Source organism: Linepithema humile, chromosome 4 (genome assembly GCF_040581485.1).
Source record: "Linepithema humile isolate Giens D197 chromosome 4, Lhum_UNIL_v1.0, whole genome shotgun sequence".
In the NCBI taxonomy this organism is placed as follows: Eukaryota; Metazoa; Arthropoda; class Insecta; order Hymenoptera; family Formicidae; genus Linepithema; species Linepithema humile.
In genome coordinates this window covers 11,118,457-11,135,128 of record NC_090131.1, presented here as the reverse complement: position 1 = coordinate 11,135,128, position 16,672 = coordinate 11,118,457, and the positions used below count along the sequence as shown (strand labels likewise).

At 35.5% G+C, this 16,672-nt stretch overlaps 2 protein-coding genes across 3 annotated transcripts; both read left to right on the top strand.

Annotated features, from left to right (window-relative positions):
- Nucleotides 1-1,394: 1,394 nt before the first annotated feature.
- On the top strand, nt 1,395-7,748 carry LOC136999736 (uncharacterized). Of its 2 annotated transcripts, XM_067354370.1 has the most exons (10): nt 1,395-1,896; nt 4,651-4,840; nt 4,926-5,084; nt 5,196-5,357; nt 5,598-5,759; nt 5,852-5,986; nt 6,245-6,367; nt 6,845-7,050; nt 7,122-7,281; nt 7,498-7,748. In XM_067354370.1, the coding sequence occupies exons 2-10, from the start codon at nt 4,651-4,653 to the stop codon at nt 7,587-7,589; spliced, it is 1,389 nt and encodes a 462-aa protein (XP_067210471.1). In that variant the 5' UTR covers nt 1,395-1,896; the 3' UTR covers nt 7,590-7,748. The 2 variants fall into 2 exon arrangements, with proteins under 2 accessions (XP_067210471.1, XP_067210470.1); XM_067354369.1 differs by lacking the exons at nt 4,926-5,084; nt 5,196-5,357; nt 5,598-5,759; ... (3 more) ...; nt 7,122-7,281; nt 7,498-7,748 and having other exon boundaries at nt 2,472-4,762.
- A 1,832-nt stretch (nt 7,749-9,580) lies between these two features.
- On the top strand, nt 9,581-14,737 carry LOC105679307 (uncharacterized). The gene is made up of 6 exons (XM_067353841.1): nt 9,581-10,601; nt 10,781-12,165; nt 12,409-12,753; nt 12,811-13,143; nt 13,824-13,892; nt 14,021-14,737. The coding sequence occupies exons 1-6, from the start codon at nt 9,581-9,583 to the stop codon at nt 14,735-14,737; spliced, it is 3,870 nt and encodes a 1,289-aa protein (XP_067209942.1).
- Nucleotides 14,738-16,672: the final 1,935 nt, after the last annotated feature.

Here is a 16,672-nt window from a genome sequence, read left to right as displayed (position 1 = left end):
CCGTAGAATGTCGTTTGCGGAGAGAAAAGAGTTGGATGCGATAATAGACGATTTGTTGGAAAGGAAAATAATAAAATCGAGTGTTTCTCTTTATTGTTCTCGGGTGATACTCGTGGAAAAACGAAATGGACAAAAACGAATGTGTGTTGATTTACGTCCATTAAATCAAAGAATTCATCCTCAAAAATATCCCTTCCCAGTTATTCAAGATTTGCTTGATAAATTACATGGAAGAAAAGTTTTTACAAAGTTAGATTTGAAAGATGGTTTTCATCAGATCGCGATTCATCCAGAGTCAACTAAATACTTCTCTTTTGCAACGCCCAGTGGCCAATACAAATTCCTTAAACTTCCATTTGGTTATTCGGAATCACCGGCTGAGTTTCAAAAAAGAATATTCGATATTTTTAAGGAAATGGTCAAACAAGATAAGATCTTGATTTATATAGATGATATTTTAATTGCTACTGAAACCGAGGAAGAAAATCTTAAAATTTTAAAAGAAGTTATGATTTTGTTGAAACAGTATAATTTAGAACTGAATCTAGCTAAATGTTTATTCATAAAGAAAAGTATTGAATATTTAGGATATTTAATTAATGAAAAAGGGATAACGTTAAGTGATCGTCATATTCAAGCAATCCTTAATTATCCTTATCCTAATAATGTGCAAGAATTACGTGGTTTTTTAGGATTAAGTAGTTATTTTAGGCGTTTTATAAAACACTATGCGATAAAAACTGAGCTTTTGCAAAACTTACTGAAGAAAGAGGTGACATATAATTTTGATAATAATTGTAAAAACGCATTCAATTGTATTAAGCAAGAATTAACGTCGCCACCAGTGTTGTGTGTTTATAATCCGACAGCTGAGACGGAATTGCACACCGATGCTAGCTGTCACGGATTCGGCGCTATCCTTTTACAAAAACAGGCATCAGGCTTGTTCGGGCCAATAGCCTATTTCAGCAAGTCAACCTCCGAAACCGAAAAAAAAATATAGTTTCGAGTTGGAAACATTAGCTATTGTTAAAGCGATAGAACGATTTCATGTTTATTTGCAAGGAATTTCGTTTACTGTGATTACTAATTGCAACTCCTTAGTTTTAGCCATGCGGAAAATAAATATTAATCCGAAGATAGCACGTTGGAGTTTAATGTTGCAAAACTATCAGTTTACTTTGAAACACCGTTTTTCCGACAAAATGATTCATGTAGACTGCTTGAGCAGAAATATATTGTTCGTTAATAATATCCCAGATAGCACAAGTAATCGTATTGAATTCCAAAAGAATTCGCATTTTCGACTTCTTAAAGACCTCAGTATTTCTGTTTAAAAAGAACTGAAATAGAATTTATTTTTGCATGATCAAAATGATAGAATTATAATGTACTCTTTAAGACTTCAAAAACGATTTTGATCTAGACTTCTTTAAGAATTATTTTTTTTTACTTGTAAAGAGTTCCGAAAGAGTTCCTTTGCGAAAGGTCCAAATGGACGAAAAATAAGTACTCATTAAGAATTTATTAACAGTATCATTTTTTAGAGGTCTGCGCATGAGCAGTGTGATATGTTTGTTGTTATCATGGCAACGAGTTTCACGGCAGCGCTGAGTGTCATTGTTGACATTAGAATTCCGCACTTTGAGCGATCGAGATCGAGCTGCGTGTATTCTGTTTCTATAATTTCAAGTGCCGTGAAAATCGCGTTTTTCTTCGTCTCTTTTGTTCTACTTTTTCTACCTCTGTATTTCTATTGCATTTTCTTTCTTTTTTTTTCTTTCTTTCCTTTCTTTTTGTTTCTCTGTGTGTCTCTTAATTCTCTCTCTTTCTGTCTCTTTCTTCTACTATCTCCATCAGTTAATCAGACACTGACGTGCTGTAACCTACTAAACGGTAAGGACATTGTCAAATTTTTTTTAATCCTATTCTTTAATTCAATCTTCTCGTCTGTTTTTTAATGCACATGCACGAAAGAGATGATATATTTTCCCAGAATTTTTCGGAATCCGTGATCCGTGTCTCGCTATAATTCTTTTGTAGAATGAGTCTAAAACTTTCCTTGTATTCCTTTATCGATATTCGCCGTCGCGACACACATATCACAGCTACGCCTATCGCACAATCTCTTATCGCATCTCGCACGTGTGCCTCATCTTTTGTGACGGCGATGGTCGCGATACTCTTTGTGAAAATGGCCCGCTCGGTACCGATATTTACTTTATCGATGATACAAGACACAGAAATTAGATTGAGGTTGCAAGAATGATATTTATCTCTCGATATCAATAATTCTCGGTGACACACGGTCTCGTCGATGAATTTATCGTGCTCGGTGTAAACACTTCGGCCCGAGAAAGGTCGTATGTATTTACATAAATTAGTGACCGATATCGAGTTACACTCGCTACTCATCACTTTTGCTTGCATCATAGAAAACAGCTTGAGATAATAATAAAATAATTTTATAGATTATTAGCAACATGCCAAAACGGAAACGCTACAATAACTTGTCGGAACGTCAAGTCTATCGTCGGCTCGCTGAACAATGGCAAGAAGATGTAATGCTTGTAGACAGTTCATCTGTCGATGACGAGTTTCTCAATAATGTACCTCGGCTTCCGATGGGCATTGAACACAAGCGAAATAAAGAGAACCTTAATCCTGCAACTGATGCAAATAACGCAGAATATGGCGTGGCTAAAAATGACCCTCAATTTATGATTAATAACTTTGCAGATGACTTTGCAGAAAATGTTATTAATATTCAGAACATTGACAAAACTGTTGAAAACATTGCACAAGATTTCGTGTCAGAAGATTGTGACAGTGATTCAGAGGAGGATCTCGAAAAGGACTGTCCTGCAATTATTTTGGAAACTTTTGATTTCGTAGAGGAATTAGCATCCTTCGCATTGGATACTGCAATGAAACATGTTCATTTAAATCGCCTTTTAAAACTTCTGAGAAAAGCGGGTCACAAGAACTTGCCTGAAGACTCTCGTACACTGTTGCAAACACTACGTACTTCTAATATGGAAATTACCGACTGCCCGCCTGGAACATACCTCCACTACGGATTGCAAAAAGCTCTAGAAGAACGCTTGCAAAATAATACATTTTTCATCTCTGGAACAGAAATTATGTTGGATTTAAATATCGATGGGCTACCCATTGCAAAATCTTCTGGAACAAGTTTGTGGCCTATTTTAGGAAAAATTATTAATGGCCCTTTTAATACCCCGTTCGTCATTGGAATATATCACGGGGATAAAAAACCATATTCAGTTCACGACTATCTAATACCTTTTATAAACGAATATAAAAGACTGAACAGTGAAGGATTTGTTGTGGATTCAAAACAATTTATTGTCACAATAAGATGCATAATTTGTGATAGTCCCGCACGATCCTATGTGAAATGTACGAAACAATTCAATGGATATTTCAGTTGCGGAATGTGTACTGAAGAGGGAGATTTTATGAATCGGATGGTCTTTCTTTCTGAATCAGCACCACTACGGACAAATGAAACCTTTAGGCGCAGAACGAATGAAGAGCATCATACAGGTACTTCACCATTTGAGGCATTACCTATAGATATGGTTATTCAATTTCCGCTGGACTATATACATTTAGTATGCTTAGGAGTTATGAAAATTTTGTTGACGATATGGTTCGATCGTCGTCGAATTCTAACATTACGCGCGGAGGCTGTACAACAATTATCTGACGCATTAGTGATCTCAGGACAATGGATACCCAAAGATTTCAACAGGAAACCTCGAGGATTGCAAGAATTGCATCGCTGGAAAGCCACTGAATTCCGGACTTTCTTGTTATATCTAGGACCGATTTTGCTACAACCAATTCTTTCGAAAAAATATTTGGCTCATTTCAATGCTCTAAGTTGCGCTATTCGGATATTATGCGACCCACACGATTGTTATGTCAACAATGCCTATGCTAAAGAATTGTTGGTTTATTTTGTGCAACAATTTAAAACCCTTTATGGAAAAGAGTATGTTACGAGTAACGTACATAATTTGATTCATCTGAACGAAAGTGTAAAGGCATTTGGCACGTTGGACGGATTTAGTGCTTTCGATTTTGAAAATCACATGCAAACTTTGAAACGTTTGCTCCGAAAACACGCGAAACCATTGCAGCAAATTCATCGACAATTATCGGAGATTGGTCAGGCCAAATCTTCGCAAATAACAGCAAATATAAGTGGTATGAATCTCAACTATCCTCTGGTAAAGAAACCAGTTAGGTCCAACCTTCCTATGGGTTGTCACAGAGAGCATCGAGTTTTACAATTCAAAAATTTGGAAATATCAAATAAAAGACCAGATAATTGTTGCTTCATGGCTGATGGAAGTATCGTCATGATCAATCATATCGCATTCAGAGGAAATGTTATTGTCGTTATTGGTTGTGCATTTTTAAACAGGAACGATATTCAGAATTATCCATGTGCCTCGAGCAACTTGCACATATATGAAGTAAAAAATCTGTCACCTCCACAAATATGGCCTGTAGACCAAATATGCCGCAAAGCTGTTTTACTAACGTTTCAAAACAATCAATATGTAATGCCACTTTTACATCAGTAATTATTGTCGACGTGAAATCGTTAACTTGCAGATGGTGCGATATTATGTTGTATTGTGCGAAGACTTTTGCTCTCTCGTTCCTGAGCATTGGGTGCATCTGGATCATAAGTTCATTCTTTGGCCTCCAAAAAACATGAAATTCATAAGAAAAAAAATGCATGTACTTCAACCAGATGACCGATGGATCAAGTACGAATATCGTAAACTCCTGGGACCTTTCGGTTAATATTTTTTTGTAAAACAATTTATAAACATAATATTTTAAAAATGAATTATCACAATAAAATGTCTTTATAAACTTAACAGAGACCATTGAAGTTGCCAATCAAGTAGAGGAGCATTGCACGAACGCTTCCACAAATGATGATACGGATGATCTGTGTACGAAAGCGTTAATAAAACCGGCCAAGAAACGTGTCACCAAAAAACCCGCACGTCTTGAGGATACCTCGGAAGAGGAAGCAGGTACTGTTAAAGATTAAATTGATTAATAGATTATATTACAATTTACAAGTAGCCACAATAATAATCATTCTAATGATGACATCAATAATTAATTAAATATGAATTTTTCAGCTACTGACGATGATATTGGCATAGGTGCATTCGTACCACCACCTTCAAATTACCAGGCCCAACAGAAATGTGATCATTCTGCGAAAAGTGTTAGTCCTACGGTCACAGTTTCGGTATCAGAACTTTCACCAGTCGACGTATTGCAGCATAACTCTATTTTAGGTACAATTATATTTATATATAGTAATATATTTTATACTATATATGTAATTTAATTTCTAATATAATTAATTTATATGTTAAATATAACTAATATATTTAATTTCTAATATAATTAATACTAATATAATTTATAATTTATAATTTATATTAATATATTGCACAATTGATAATAATATATTTCATAACTTCTCATATTGCCATGTCATAATACACACGTATTTCATGTCGATATTTTTATAGAGAACGAAAAGTTGTTATCGCATGATGTATCCGAGGAGCTTGAAAACTTCGATGCAGTTTTTGAAAGAGAAATTGCATTCGCATCTCTTCAGGTAGAGAATTCTCCATCACGACACTGGCAAAATGTATTGGCAACCAACAAGGATGAGAAGCAATCTCAAAGTGAGTTTTTATTTTATTTGTTTGAATCTACGGAAACGTAGATAGATACTGATGTAATAATATAACACATTACACGAAACGTTTTTCAACAGATACATGTCAAAGAAATAAAAGTATTGTCACGACGAAGTCATTAACCAACCCTTGCAAAAAGAAACTTTTGCCTACTTCCATACGAAATGAATGTCACAAGGGAGTGTCATTACCGTTGAAGAAACAGCGAACAGGTAATATTATGTTCATAATTTGTATACATAAAAAATGATATGTACAAATAATAAAGGCTATGCTTTTATATTCGAAGAACAATCGATATATTTTCTTATAAAAATTCAATTTTTTAAATGTTTTGACAATTTATCAAATTATCAAAATATAAAAAAAAAACAGGGAAATTAAAATTCTTCAATTGCCTAGTTATTTCAATGATTTACACCTTTGATGTTGCAATAATAAGACTATAGATTCATGTTATTTTCCTTTAGTTGAAGATGAGTCGTCGAACATGCAGGAGAGCGATGATGACTCCAAAGAAATGGACGAAGAGCAACTCGATGACACTGATCAGAGGCGCTTGTTTCAACAACGAGGAAATGCTCGTTCATGTGGTAATGTATAATTCGATAATATTCACGTATAAACTGACATAGGCATTGCTAATTACATTTTTAATCAGAGCACCAGGTTATAATTATAAAATGTTCCGTTTTAAATTGTAACTGAACAAATATTGTAATGAAATTGTTAACGAGGAACTATAATGAGTTTTCCCATTCTCATTTCCATTGTAATCTCATTATTCTCCACAAAAGAGTTACAAATTGGTATTTCATTTTATCGAGTAGTTTCATAGTCATGAATAATTTTCGGACTATTACTGCAGTAATTGGTAAATAAACATGTCCATCAGTCAACAATTTCATTGCAAGATTTATTTAGTTTCAATTAAAAAATGAAAGTTTACTTCAAGACTAATTGATATTTCTATTAGAAAATATAATATGTATATAACAAATGTATATATATATAAAAATTAAAAAAACACATTTCATTTGTTGATAAACAAAAATGTGCATTTGTTTCAGAACCGTTGACTGAGGAGCGGTTTTTAAAATATTATAAAACAATCATGACGAAACTCAACCACGTCATAAATCAACTCCAAGATCATGGTAGACCTGTGCTGAATGAGGAGGTTGACAACCTCCTGCCAGATTTTCCACTGGAGACAAGTGAAGATCTGGAGATTTTTAATGACAATCTGCAATCTGCGGATGTATGCAAGCAATTTGTAAGTTTATGTACATGTACTAAATACAATAGTTACATGATGCACATTTTTTGATTACATGTACTTTGCAGACTCGCCACATACTGCTCATTGGTGGAACGGATGCAGCAAAATTGACACGCGGCATATTGAGAAACATAATGACAGACCAGCTAGCAAAAATATACTCCTGGTCGGGACAGCGAAACACTAAAAAATTCCGGGCTATGAAGGTTTGCCAAGTGATAATCGGTGAGTTGATGAAAACAATTCAAAGGTTATATTATATTACAGAAAGCTCTTATAAAACCGTTAATAATACACATTTTTATTTTAAATTTTGACTTAATATTTGAAAAAGTATATATATATAATATATATATATATATATATATATATACACACACACAACTATGTCTTATAATGCATTATTATATAATTATTTAATAAAACACTTTTCTATTGCAGAAGGGGTTTCAAGTTCCCGGCAAGTGCCAAGAACAAATGTTGAAGCCACAATCCGAATGTGGCTACAGCATGCCACTGACCGCATAAAATAATTTCAACTAAATTAATATTTTTATTTTTCTTCCTTTTTTTATAAATTTTTATTTTTAACTTTTCATATATGTTAATTAATATGCGTAAATATTATAGTAATAAAATAATATAATAAAAATAAAAAAGCTAAATTAATAATAAAAAAAACATTACCAATATTTATGTATATTTTGTGTGTCTGATGATGAAATAAATATAATTCCGTAATATAATAGTATAGTTGCGTTCAACAGGCGTCAACAGTTGCAAAGCTGCTTATAGTGTTTCTAGTGGTTCAATTTTCCAATTGAATAAGACAGTTTTTGTAATAACCCAATTGAAAAATTGAACCACTAAAAATGCTTGGCAGTTTTGCAACTATTGGCGTTTGCTGAATGCTCAATGAGATTCTTCTGAGGAGCAGAATTCTTATAGAACGTTTTTGGATTAGTACAAGAATTCTTTTTGAATCTATTTTAGTTCTTTAATAACTCTTTTCGAACTTCTTTGGAATCTTTTTGGAACTCTTTATGAATTCTTTACGAACTCTTTCTTCCTTATTTGGAATTCATTTAGTGTCTATAAAAGAATTCACAAATACTGACATAACCCTGAATTCTTATAAAATTAATTATGAATTCTTTTGGGATGGAAATGAGACACATTAAAGAATTCATTTTGGAATCTGCGAATTCTTGAGGAATTCTTTTTGAATTCTGTTTGCTATCTGGGATGTCATTAGAAGATGAATAATGTATAGACAACTTGCGGATCCAAAACTATTAGCGATTGCGAAAGAACTCGAATTAAAAGAAAACAAATATTTTGAATTAATAAATGATTTACTTTTCAGAAAATTTAACGACAAATCACTATTTGTGATACCAGAAAGTATGATAAACAGTGTAATTAGAGTAAATCATGACGAGTTAGGACATATAGGTTACGAGAAAACGCTGCATGCTATTATACAAAATTATTGGTTTCCATGTATGAAGCTTAAAATTCGGCAGTATTTAGAAAATTGTATAACTTGTTTAACATGCGCCATAGCATCCGGAAAGTCGGAAGGCGAAATGAGCATTACGGAAGAAATTGTATCTCCTATGCATACGATCAATATAGATCATTTTGGGCCGTTGGAAATTACCAAAGACCGTTGTAAATACATATTTGTGGTTGTAGATGCTTTTACGAAATTCGTATGGTTGTTTGCATGTAAGTCAACCACCACAGAGGAAGTAATTAAGCATTTAGATTTTTTAATCAATTTATTTGGTTCTCCACAACGAATAATTAGCGACAGAGGCACCGCGTTCACTTCGAAAAATTTTGCGGATTTTATGGATCAAAATTCAATTAAACATATTAAAACCGCTGTTGAATATAGCTTATCGACAAGTAAAGTTCATAAATTAAAGTTTGGTAAGAAAGCCGCCAGCAGCGCGCTAGTCGCAAAGGAGGAAGGTTACTGGCAGATATGGCGACAGACATTGCATAGTTAACAATCATTTTTATTTGTGAAAATAAAGTGGTTTGTTAAACCTAACGCACTCAGTTTTATTTAATAACATTTTGGCGCCCAACAAGAGGCACGAGCTCAGAAGAAGAGTAATGGCCGAGAAATAAAAGGAAAAAAGGCAAAACGTTTGCGCGGGATCAGACACGTGGCAAGCGCAGTGAGCATCGACACAACAGTGTCTCGCATTCATTGGAATCGACGACGACGTAGGACGTCTCGGTTACTTGCAGCATCTCGCATTCATTGGGATCGACGACGACGTAGGACGTTTCGGTTACTCGCAGCATCTCGCATTCATTGGGATCGACGACGACGTAGGACGTCTCGGTTACTCGCAGCATCTCTCACTCATTGGGATCAACAACGACGTAAGACGTCTCGGGTACTCACAGTATCGACAAAGGAAATTAACGCAACGAAAAGGGTAAGTGAGTCGCTAAAAGCAATATCCTAATTCTATAATATTCTTAACCTAGAAAAACAGACAAAATGGCAAATCTGAGAGATTTAAAATATAAACGAGCCAGAATAAAGGGTCAACTTACGCGGATACAAAATTTTTTCAAGTCGGAAGGGCAGAGGACAGCAACGGAAGCTCGAGTTCGACAAGCAAAGCTCGAAGAATGTTGGAAAAATTTCGAAGAGGTACAATCAGAAATTGATTTGAGACCAACAGAGAACGACGAAGAATATGAAAGACAAGTACAAGAAGGCAATGCGGAAAGGCAAGTATTTGAAATGATTTATTACAAAGTTGCAGAAAAAATTAATAGGATTCTGAATGGTAGTCAAGAGCAAAATCGTCAAATTGAGGGGAGAGAAAACAACGGCAATCAAAGAAACTATGAAGCACCGAGAAATAAACCAAAATTGCCGGAAATAAAGTTACCAGAATTTAACGGAAACTATACAAAATTATTCTTCAAGAATAGTTTCGAGACTACAATTCACGAAGAAGAAGAACTAACTCCAATACAAAAGCACCAATATTTGGTAGGAGTTCTTCGAAGAGAAGCATTTAAGGTCATTCAAGGGTATCAAATCTCGAATGAGAATTATGCAGAGGCATGGAAACTTTTAAAAGACACTTACGATAATACAATGATTATAATTGAAACGCATCTAGATGAATTGTTACAATTTCCCATGATTACCAAAGAGGACAAAGCCGAGAGCCTAAGGTTATTTGTTTGGCATATTCGTACGCATATATCAGCACTCAAATCGCTAGAGCAACCAGTGGATCGATGGGAGACAATGATTATTCATTTAGCAAAAAAGAAATTGAATTTTGTTGAACAACGTGACTGGCAAAACATGATGAACAATCGAACGCCGAGGAATATGCCGACGATAGATGAATTTTTGAAATTTTTAATGGATCGCTATAACACAATGAGAGTATTAAATCAAGGAAAGGCAAAAAAAGAAGCCACAGCAAAGACAACAACACTAAAGAAATCAGACAAGAAGATTTCTCTCTCGATAACGTCGTACGAATGTCCTATCTGTAAGCGAAGCCATTCAATTTATAAATGTGAAGAATTACTGAAACTATCAACTGAAGAAAGGAAGTCATCAGTAAGCAGCTATGCCTAAACTGCCTTGGATCAGGACATCACGCAAAGGTCTGTAAATCATCATCCTGTAAAAAATGCTTAAAACGACACAACACACTATTGCATCCAGACACAGAGCCACAAGCAGACACAGGAAAGCAAGAAAACTCGGGATCCACATCGACGACGATAGTCAACTATTGTAAGAAGCAGGAAAAAATCAACAGCCTCTGTAATGGAAAAAAAACAGAGTTATCAGTCATTTTGTCTACGGCAAGAGTAAAGGCATATGACGTCAAAGGAAATTCTCAAAGTTGCAGAGTACTTCTAGATCCGGGTTCTCAAACAAATATAATAACGGAGAGTTTTTTAAAAAGGCTAGGATTACCTAATAGAAAGGAGAATCAAGCCATAAGTGGCATAAATCAGACTCGAAGCAACGCAAATAACGTCACGGAAATAAGAATTGAATCAATATACAAGGGATTCTCAACAAACATTGAATGTTTAGTATTACCATCGATCACGGAACGATTACCTCAAAGTAAAATCAATATCACTCAACTTAATATGCCAAAAGATATAGATATGGCCGACCCAAGATTCGACGAGCCTGGCCCGATTGATATGCTTATCGGTGCCGGATTATATTGGAAAATTCTAGTCGGAACACCCAGAAACAAAATTGAAGGACAACCGTCACTGCAAAATACAAGATTAGGATGGATAATTGGAGGTGAAATACCCGGAGTGCAGCCGAAGACAAGCCAAGTAGTCCTAACGAACGAAGTACTAAGCCAGCAACTCGAAAGATTTTGGAGACAGGAAGAGCTTCCAGAAACCCCAGAGTATACGGATGAAGAAAAATATTGTGAGCAATATTTTTTAGACACAGTCAAACGAGATAAAAAAGGACAGTTTATAGTACGCTTACCTATAAGGAAACAAATACAGCTCGGAGATTCAAAAGAACAAGCTTTACGAAGACTACATTTACTGGAACGCAGATTCGAGAAAAATCCTAAGTTAAAAGAGGAATATCATAAATTCATGGAAGACTATATCGAACAGAATCACATGTCTAAAATATACAAGGAAGAATTGAACTTAGAAAGTTATTTCCTGCCACATCAAGCAGTAATACGAGCAGATAACATAACTACTAAGTTGAGGGTTGTATTCGACGCCTCCGCTAAGACAACATTAGGAACTTCCTTGAACGATAAGCTTATTCCAGGGCCTAATTTACAAAAAGAATTATTTGACATTATTCTACGCTTCCGGACGTATGAATACGTAGTAACTGCGGATGTAACGATGATGTACCGTCAAATAATGGTAAACCCACTGGATCGAGCACTGCAGCGAATATTATGGAGAAAGAATCCAAAGGAACCGGTCACATTATTCGAACTTAACACGGTAACGTACGGAACAGCGTGCGCCCCTTACCTAGCGATTCGTTGCTTGAGGAAATTGGCGGAAGAAGAACGGGATTTATCTAAAGCAGCAAAGGTAGTAAACGAGGACTGCTACATGGATGATGTCTTAACGGGAACTTCAACAATACAAGAAGCTATAATTCTACAGCGACAACTAACTGAATTATTCTCTCGAGGGCATTTTAGTCTGAGAAAATGGAGAGCAAACAATCCTCAAATTCTGCAACATCTTACCGAAAAGGGGAAAACAGATAGCTGGCTAATGTTAAACGAAAAAGGCGCTCAGAAAACGCTAGGACTACTATGAAACTCGAAGGAAGATGTTTTGCAATATGAAGTAAAGATCAAGCCAATAACTACTACTACGAAACGCAACGTACTGTCCAACGTTGCACAGGTGTTTGATCCGCTGGGGCTGCTAGCTCCGCTGTTAATGAATGGAAAGATAATCATGCGACAATTATGGACGCTCAAGATTGATTGGGACGAACCGCTTCCTCCAGACAAAGATGAGGCATGGCAATTCTATTACAACTCTCTTTCAAAATTAAACGAGCTTCGTATACCAAGAAACGCAGTATCTCACAACCGATCTAACCAATTCGATATTTTTGGGTTTGGAGACACTTCAGAGAAAGCCTACGGTGCCTGCCTGTACGCAGTGAGTACTAACAATCGAGGAGAGCTTCAATCTTACCTCTTATGCTCTAAATGCAAGGTAGCTCCGTTAAAAACCATCTCTGTTCCACGCTTAGAATTAGAAGCAGCACTTTTGCTGGCAAAATTATATAATGTAGTAAAGAAAGCTTATGGAGAACGCGTGAGACAAGAAAATTTGTGGAGTGATAGCACAATAGTACTAGGATGGATAGAAACACCACCCAATTTATTGAAGACATTTGTGGCCAACAGAATCTCGAAAATACAGCATTTAACTCCAAAGAATGCATGGCAACACGTAACTTCGAGAGATAATCCAGCAGATATGCTATCTCAAGGAATGACAATAGAACAATTAATCGACAAGTCTATGGTGGCATGGACCACCTTGGTTAGTAAGCGGAAATCAATGGCCAACCGGAATGGAGGAACCCGACAGTAATCTACCCGAAATGAAATCGAACACGATCATTTTGACATTAGCAACGGAAGCAAATATTCTAGAAAGGTTTTCAACATATCGCAGACTCGTTAGAGTCATAGCTTTCTGTCTACGATGGACAAGGAAGGAAGCAGGAACCACGAAAAATTATATTCTATCTGTAGAAGAATTGAAGAAAGCTGAACAGACAATAACTAGAATGGTACAAAGGGAAAGGTTCTCGTTAGAACTAGGCGATTTACTAAAAAATAGAGAAGTAAATATTAAAAGTAAATTACGCGCTTTGGATCCCTATCTGGATAAAGACGGATTGATTAGAGTAGGTGGGCGACTTAGGAACGCAATGATTTCTGAAGATCAAAAACACCCGATTGTGTTACCGCCTAAGCATACCGTAACTCGGCTTATATTAACAGGAGAACACATACGTCTACATCACTGCCCTCCAGAACAGCTGCTAAGCGCTGTTCGTCACAGATTCTGGCCTATAAACGGTCGAAGAGAAGCTAACAAGGTTGTAAAAGGATGCGTAAGATGTTTTCGTTTTAAACCAAAATATTCTGATGTAAAAATGGGAGACTTACCGACGCAGAGAGTAAATAGTTTTACCAGACTGTTCGTTGTAACAGGAGTTGATTATGCTGGACCCTTGCAAATCCGAGAAAGTCGTCGGCGAGGGAGAATCCATGTGTCCAAAGGTTATATAGCAGTTTTTACCTGTTTCAACACTAAAGCTGTACATCTGGAATTGGTAACCGAACTTACTACCGAAGCATTCCTTGCAGCATTAAGCCGATTTACAGCAAGACGAGGATTGTGTTCACAGATATTTTCAGACAATGCAACAAATTTTATAGGAGCAGCTAGAGAATTGCAAGAGATATACGAGTTTCTGAAGAAAAATCATAACGAAATAACGACTCAGCTTGCTAATCAGCACATTCAGTGGAACTTTATACCACCTCGCGCGCCGAATTTTGGTGGATTATGGGAGGCTGCTGTAAAAGTAGCTAAGCGACATTTATATATCATGACGCGAGATTTAACACTCACATTCGAAGAATGTTACACTCTTTTAACAGAAATCGAAGCCATCATGAACTCTAGGCCTTTAACTGCGTTGTCCTCGGACCCTAATGATTTGTCTGTCCTCACCCCATCCCATTTCCTAATTGGCGACTCACTTGTTCAACCCGTTCAGCATAACCTTACAGAAACGCCAGACAACCGTCTGACGCGATGGCAACATTTTAAGAAAATTCGTCAGAATTTCTGGCGACGTTGGCACTCAGAATATCTGCATGAGCTGCAAGAGAAGAAAAAATGGACTGTCTCTGGAAAAAATATCGCTCTTGGTACGATAGTAATGCTGAAGGAAGACAATCTGCCACCGCTACAATGGGCTATTGGCAGAGTGATAGAGTTGCATCCTGGACCTGATGGAATCACACGGGTTGTCTCTGTAAGGACACAAGGAGGAGTCTTCAAAAGAGCAGTGCGAAACCTGTGTCCGATTCCAATGGACGACTGCGAAGAAGACTGATCATTGCTAGTATTAAGCTTTAAACTTAACGTCGTTAACAGTAGATAATCATTTGCTATTTGTTTCATTAATCCTTGTTTGAACAATCTGTGAAGTTTATTTGAGTTATTACTAATTTGTATTATTTACTAGTTTTAATTTAAACAATACATTTATATCTTTTATTTGAAAAATCCTTTCAAAGGTGGCGGAAAATGTTGAATATAGCTTATCGACAAGTAAAGTTCATAAATTAAAGTTTGGTAAGAAAGCCGCCAGCAGCGCGCTAGTCGCAAAGGAGGAAGGTTACTGGCAGATATGGCGACAGACATTGCACAGTTAACAATCATTTTTATTTGTGAAAATAAAGTGGTTTGTTAAACCTAACGCACTCAGTTTTATTTAATAACAACCGCTGTAGCTTCACCCTGGGCAAACGGGCAGGTAGAAAGGGTCAATAGATTCTTGAAATCCACATTGACTAAGTCAATAAATAATCCCAGAAATTGGAAAGATAATTTGGGCAAGATTCAATATATATTTAACAATACCTTGCACAAGTCAATTAAGTCAACGCCCAGTAAATTGTTGTTAGGATACGATCAAACGAATAAATCTGATAAACAATTTCGCCATATGCTCAATAAATTAAAAGAAATTGATACAAATTTAGAAGAGGAGCATGAGAAATCTCGAGACGTTGCTGTAATAGCCAACAAAGCGTTAAAAGAGTATAATAAGGGTCAATACGACAAGCGTCATAAACGTCCGAGTAAATACAAAGAAAGAGATTTAATTATGATAAAAATTACTCAGCATAAACCGGGAATCAACCAAAAGTTGTTACCAAAGTTTAAAGGACCGTATCAAATAAGGAAAGTGTTAAATAAAAATCGTTATGTTGTAACAGATGTACCTGGTTATAATATTGCACAAAAGCCTTTAAATACGATTCTATCCTCCAATAAAATTAAACCGTGGATACGTGTCTCACAGGCAACCAATACCAATACCAAGTCAGTGTCCATGTCAGGGTCAGAATCTGAATCAGATGCTTAACCAAGCTATTAATTTAAGTATGCGTACGTTTGTTTGAATTGCGTAAAATTTACTTATTAGATTTTAATTAGTTTCTTTAGTCTAGTTGTTAAGTTGCGTTATATATTGCGAATAAGTCTGCGTTATGGAAAAAAAAAAAAAACTATTGTACATTCATGCGTCTAAATAAAATCTTTTGGCAACATGTGCCCTTGCGACAAGTTCGAGACGAACTTAATAGTCAGGAAGGCCAAAGCTGTAAGATTCCTAAGAATTATCAGAAAATTGCCGTCGATAATGCAGGGAAAACATTATCATGTATTTAGAGAAATTTCGGGTATATGATTATGTCAATAATAAAGGAGGTCGCTACTCGGCGAATATAAAAGTCGGTGCAAACGCTAAAGCGAGGAGAAGTACTCAAGTAGCTCCGAAAGTAAAAAAGAAGAAAAGAAGACAGTGTATAAGACGACTTGGCGAAAAAAAATACTCTATAAGAAAAAGGACTCAGAACATTGTTCGACTTATGGTGAGAACGTTGCCATTGTGCGAAGATCACGGAATTAATCGATAATTTCATTTCGGCTATCGGCTCATTATTTTATTGTTATTATTTCCTGTTCGTTCACTATTGTTAATTTTTGAACTTTTATTAAACATTAAATTGTATTCATCCTGATACCGGTGTGGCTTTATTTGAGAACCTTACATATAAAATATCTATTTATTTTGTCAAAACGATTAAGAAAATAATGCAAATATTTCTTATTTGATTTTAAATAGTAAATCATCTGAATAGGAATCTGAAAAAAATTTATAACAAAATTATTTGTATTATTCTAATAAAACAAGTTATAACAAATTTAACTACTATAATAGTTTTTTTGTATTATTATATATAACAGTTGTAATTTGAAA

What these genes read in the sequence shown, in the direction of transcription:
- LOC136999736 (XM_067354369.1), top strand. Translation starts at nt 2,484, where the DNA reads ATGCCAAAACGGAAACGCTACAATAACTTGTCGGAACGTCAAGTCTAT.
- LOC105679307 (XM_067353841.1), top strand. Translation starts at nt 9,581, where the DNA reads ATGGCAAATCTGAGAGATTTAAAATATAAACGAGCCAGAATAAAGGGT. An exon ending in ATTTATCTAAAGCAGCAAAG is followed by an intron (nt 12,166 to 12,408) that starts GTAGTAAACGAG and finishes TGAAACTCGAAG; the next exon opens with GAAGATGTTTTGCAATATGA. An exon ending in GAGAATCCATGTGTCCAAAG is followed by an intron (nt 13,893 to 14,020) that starts GTTATATAGCAG and finishes TTGTGTTCACAG; the next exon opens with ATATTTTCAGACAATGCAAC.